We start from the raw sequence: 4,010 nt of genomic DNA on the forward strand, positions 1-4,010 counted from the left end.
TATGTACATATTTTTATTATTAAATGATTATTCTTATATAAAATTTATATTGTATTTAAAGTTTAATTTTAATGTCTTGTCACTTGTTTAATTATATTCGTTTTTTTAATAATTATGACGATGCATTAAAATTAAATTATTATATTTAATAATAAAAACTGTACGTTCACTAAAAATAAATGAAATTTTTTCCAATAAAAATAAATGAAATTTTGTATGAATTTATTCATTGTACATATGAGTGTCCACTTGTAGGAAGATCTTTTTGATTCATTTAATCTGCCTGTAATGGTAAGGCAGTATTCTCTAACAAGTAACAAGGAAGAAACTAGAAAGAAACATGGACATAGAAAATGGGTGACGTAATGCTAAACTTGGCTTCATTTGCATTTTCATTTTTCATTAATATTTGGTCTCATTTAATGGCACAAGTCTCTTGGCTATTAGAGTGTCTTTCTTTGCTTTTATATTATAAGATTTTCTTTTTATATAAAATTTTCATTTCAGTATTTTTATTTAAATTCCAATACAAAAAGAAAATTTGTAGATGGAAGATAAGTTATTTTTAAGGTTGTGTCTTGAAATTTTATTCTTTAGTTTCAATACACGATGTATTTTCTTAATTGTTTCTCTCTTATTCTTTCATATACTATTGTAAAAATTGGTTAATAGAGTGATCATGGGAAGATAGAGAAGGTTTCCTTTTGATGGCGAATTAGACTTGATTTTTGTGCTGCTATTCATGAAAGTAAGAAACTAAGAATCCACTTTCATAGCACATAGTATTAAGCATATCATTATCCAAATTCATGTTCTATTGGAAATACAGTATTAGTATTGTTATCGTATTGGGTTTCTAAAGTCAAGAGTCACTTATACCGAATCAAAAATATTTGTTATTATTCCACAAGAAGTGGGGTAACATTATTATTATTATATTCAAGAACCACTTACAATAATCCAATTTACATTGCATTATCAAATCAATAACTAAATGGAGCTAGATATTTCCATCTTTTCCAGAAGCAATAGATCCACAGTTGTTTTCTTATAAGGTAGTGGAATTCGTATTAAACTGACTACCATTTTCATTCAAAGAAAGTTATGAAGTTATCTTGTTCTTTTCTTTTTCATTTTTCTAGACTTAATTTGTATGTCTTTGTTAGGAAAAACGATAGATGTGCATGTCCAATGTCTTGCTAAATCTTTTCTGAAACCTAAAACACCATAAGAATGATATAATTTTACTTAAATGAACACCAATAACTTTTTATTTTAACTATGTATTTATTTTTCACTGCAAGAGTGCTAGTTATAAAATCTATTCCCGGATCCTTAGGTCGAATCTAAACAGTTAAAAGCCCTCAATGACAGGGAAAACGAGAAAAACAGATTCATGAAATACACCCACAAGATTCCAAGAATCAACCTTTATGATTCTTTTGGTTGGATCCACTGAGAATTTGGTACAAGGAAAAGGCACACTTCATAATTTACAATGCAGCTTATCATGTTTTGCTAACAAATGAATACAACAATAAATATCAAATTTTGCTACATGTTAGATGTAAAGGGATCAATACTTGCAGCTGAAAATTCCTGCAACTTAAATTGCCTTATACTCCTCTGCTAGATGGGTGATGCTCATTCAAGGCAATACTTGACTTTTTCGAAGTTCACTCGCATGAGTATACAGTATGCAAACACAACATGGAAAGAGTTTAGGCCTTCTAAATTCTGACTGAACAAGTTTATGGTAAGCGCCATCTTTGAATGTCTGCCTGAATTTTCAAAAATATAGCCTTCTCAAGTCCATTACCAACTTGTCAAAGACGCTGTCATCCTCTGCCAAATACACTTCGGCCGCTTTTCTAGTATCGAAAGTATTTCCTTCTATAAGGTAGCTTTCCTCGTCTTTTACAATCATTCCATGTTCACAAGCCAAATCTAAGACCTCTGCTTCTTGGCAAAAGCCTCCTCCAAACTTGATGCCTAGTTCAGCCTTTTTGAGTGCTGCTGGTGCTAGCTTATTTTTCGCCACTTGCACACAGACCCGAAGACCCTCCACCTAAAGTACCGGATGACACAAGGGAGAGCAAAAGAATTAAACAATAAGAGAAAGGTTCTTGGGAAGAAAAGGTGAAATTTCTTTCTAAATTTTACTAAATGGCATTAAACAAGTAATATACTAATATAAATCATAAAATAAAGGTGGCAGGGTTGTAAAGTTTTCATCAGGAGATTAAATAATTTATATACCCCGTCTGTCATATGTCATAACCCTAACTAACAGTACATTCAAGTAGAAATTACCTTATCATCAGTTTTGATCAATCCCATTCTCGAAAGTCTCAATCGAACAGCAGCATAGAATCTCAAAGCATTTCCACCACAAGTGACCTCTTCTGCAGGTCCACATCCCTTAGCTGATTTTGGACTAAATCTAATCTGTGTACGAAGATGGAATGATAAAGCCAGTGAATCGTAAATATATTACAAAAAGAAATTCAAATAGTAAGGTTTGAAATTGATCAAGTAGTATGGTTTCAACCTGATTAACAAAAATGATAAGAGTTTGTGAATGTGATAATGAATACTGAATTTTCCGCAGTGCTTGGGTCATCAGTCGGGGTTGTAAATCTAGTTTGGTGCTAACACCTAACTGATCAAGTTCACGCTTGGGTAGAAGGGCAGCAACCTGGGACAATAAAGTCATCGTATAAGGTATAATCATATAAGAAACAGAACCAAAGAGGAAATGATCAAAAGCTAGACAAATACTTGGATGAAGGTTTGCTTGTGGACAAATTTAGTACGAGACAAATTTTTGCTCTACCAAATCCTCGCTAGTTATAAATGGATGCAAACAACGAAATATATACTTACACTATCAATCACAATCACATCTACAGCTCCACTTTTCGTTAATGTATCAACCATGCTCAACACATTTTCAGCACAATCTGGATGCGAGACAAGAAGTTTTTCGGTATTCACACCTATTGATTCCACAAGTGAAGCGTCCAATGCATTCTCTACATCAAGATATGCACAATATCCTGCCAACAGAATATACAGAGGAAATCATTTTCTCCAGTGTGCTCCAAAAATTATTTATTTATTATTGATTGCCTATAATCACTTACTAATGACACCAATATTCATAAGGAACTCAAACACCTTTATATTTTAACTCTAATAAAGTGTATTCATATTTTGAACTCAAACACATGAAGAACTTCTTTGTCAAAATATCATCTATCACCAATCTTTGTACACACCTCCATGCTTTTGAGCTTCTTTAATAACTTGAAGTGCAAGTGTTGTCTTGCCAGCTGCTTCTCGTCCATAAATTTCAACAATCCTACCCTAATGTGTTTAAACGTAATAGAAATTAGGAAACCTCATGAATATATAATAGGATGCCAGAGGTGGAGTTCTCAGAATATGAGCTTGCTAACACAGAAAACAAACTAGCTCAGTGAGATGCTAAAGCTATATGACTAACATGAAAGCGAAAGAAGGGAACACCAGAGCATTTGACAACGTGTGTCAACAACCATCAAACTGCAAAACGTTATAAAAATTCCTATCTTTCTGGCTATGTCTAAATAGTGGCTGCACTAGTGTCACCTTTGGCAATCCTCCCATTCCAAGAGCTATGTCAAGCTTCAAGGAGCCCGTAGATATCACTTGAGCGCGGCGCACACCGAAAAACTTCTGCAAAGATAACATGGATTCCTCACTAAACTCATTAGCAAGCTGTGAGACAGCCAAGCGAAGTGCATCATCTTTTTCTGTTGCTTTGACATCATCATGGATCACTTCAAATTCTAAATCTGAGGCTTCAGTTGAAACTATGAAATGTTTCCAAAATAATTAACACATTACTCACGATTATTTTTAAATATAAGCAGCTAGTATTTAAAATAACAGCGAAAAAGGCGAACATACTTGAATACAGATACATATATAAATCATACACAAAAGGAAAGAGAATAATGATCACA

At 33.0% G+C, this 4,010-nt stretch overlaps 1 protein-coding gene across 2 annotated transcripts in view; it reads right to left on the reverse strand.

Moving 5' to 3' along the window:
• Nucleotides 1–1,368: 1,368 nt before the first annotated feature.
• LOC107492648 (DNA repair protein recA homolog 2, mitochondrial) overlaps nt 1,369–4,010 on the reverse strand; it is a 3,619-nt gene continuing 977 nt past the window's right edge. For both annotated transcript variants that reach the window (XM_016113696.3, XM_016113697.3), the window contains exons 3-8: nt 3,634–3,857; nt 3,282–3,369; nt 2,887–3,059; nt 2,552–2,698; nt 2,314–2,448; nt 1,369–2,068 (exon numbers count right to left, since the gene is read on the reverse strand). In XM_016113696.3, coding sequence (XP_015969182.1) covers nt 1,790–2,068; nt 2,314–2,448; nt 2,552–2,698; nt 2,887–3,059; nt 3,282–3,369; nt 3,634–3,857 — 1,046 coding nt within the window. In that variant the 3' untranslated portion in view covers nt 1,369–1,789. The remainder of the gene's footprint in view (nt 2,069–2,313; nt 2,449–2,551; nt 2,699–2,886; nt 3,060–3,281; nt 3,370–3,633; nt 3,858–4,010) is intronic.

The sequence above is a fragment of the Arachis duranensis genome, chromosome 6 (assembly GCF_000817695.3).
Source record: "Arachis duranensis cultivar V14167 chromosome 6, aradu.V14167.gnm2.J7QH, whole genome shotgun sequence".
Classification (NCBI taxonomy): Eukaryota; Viridiplantae; Streptophyta; class Magnoliopsida; order Fabales; family Fabaceae; genus Arachis; species Arachis duranensis.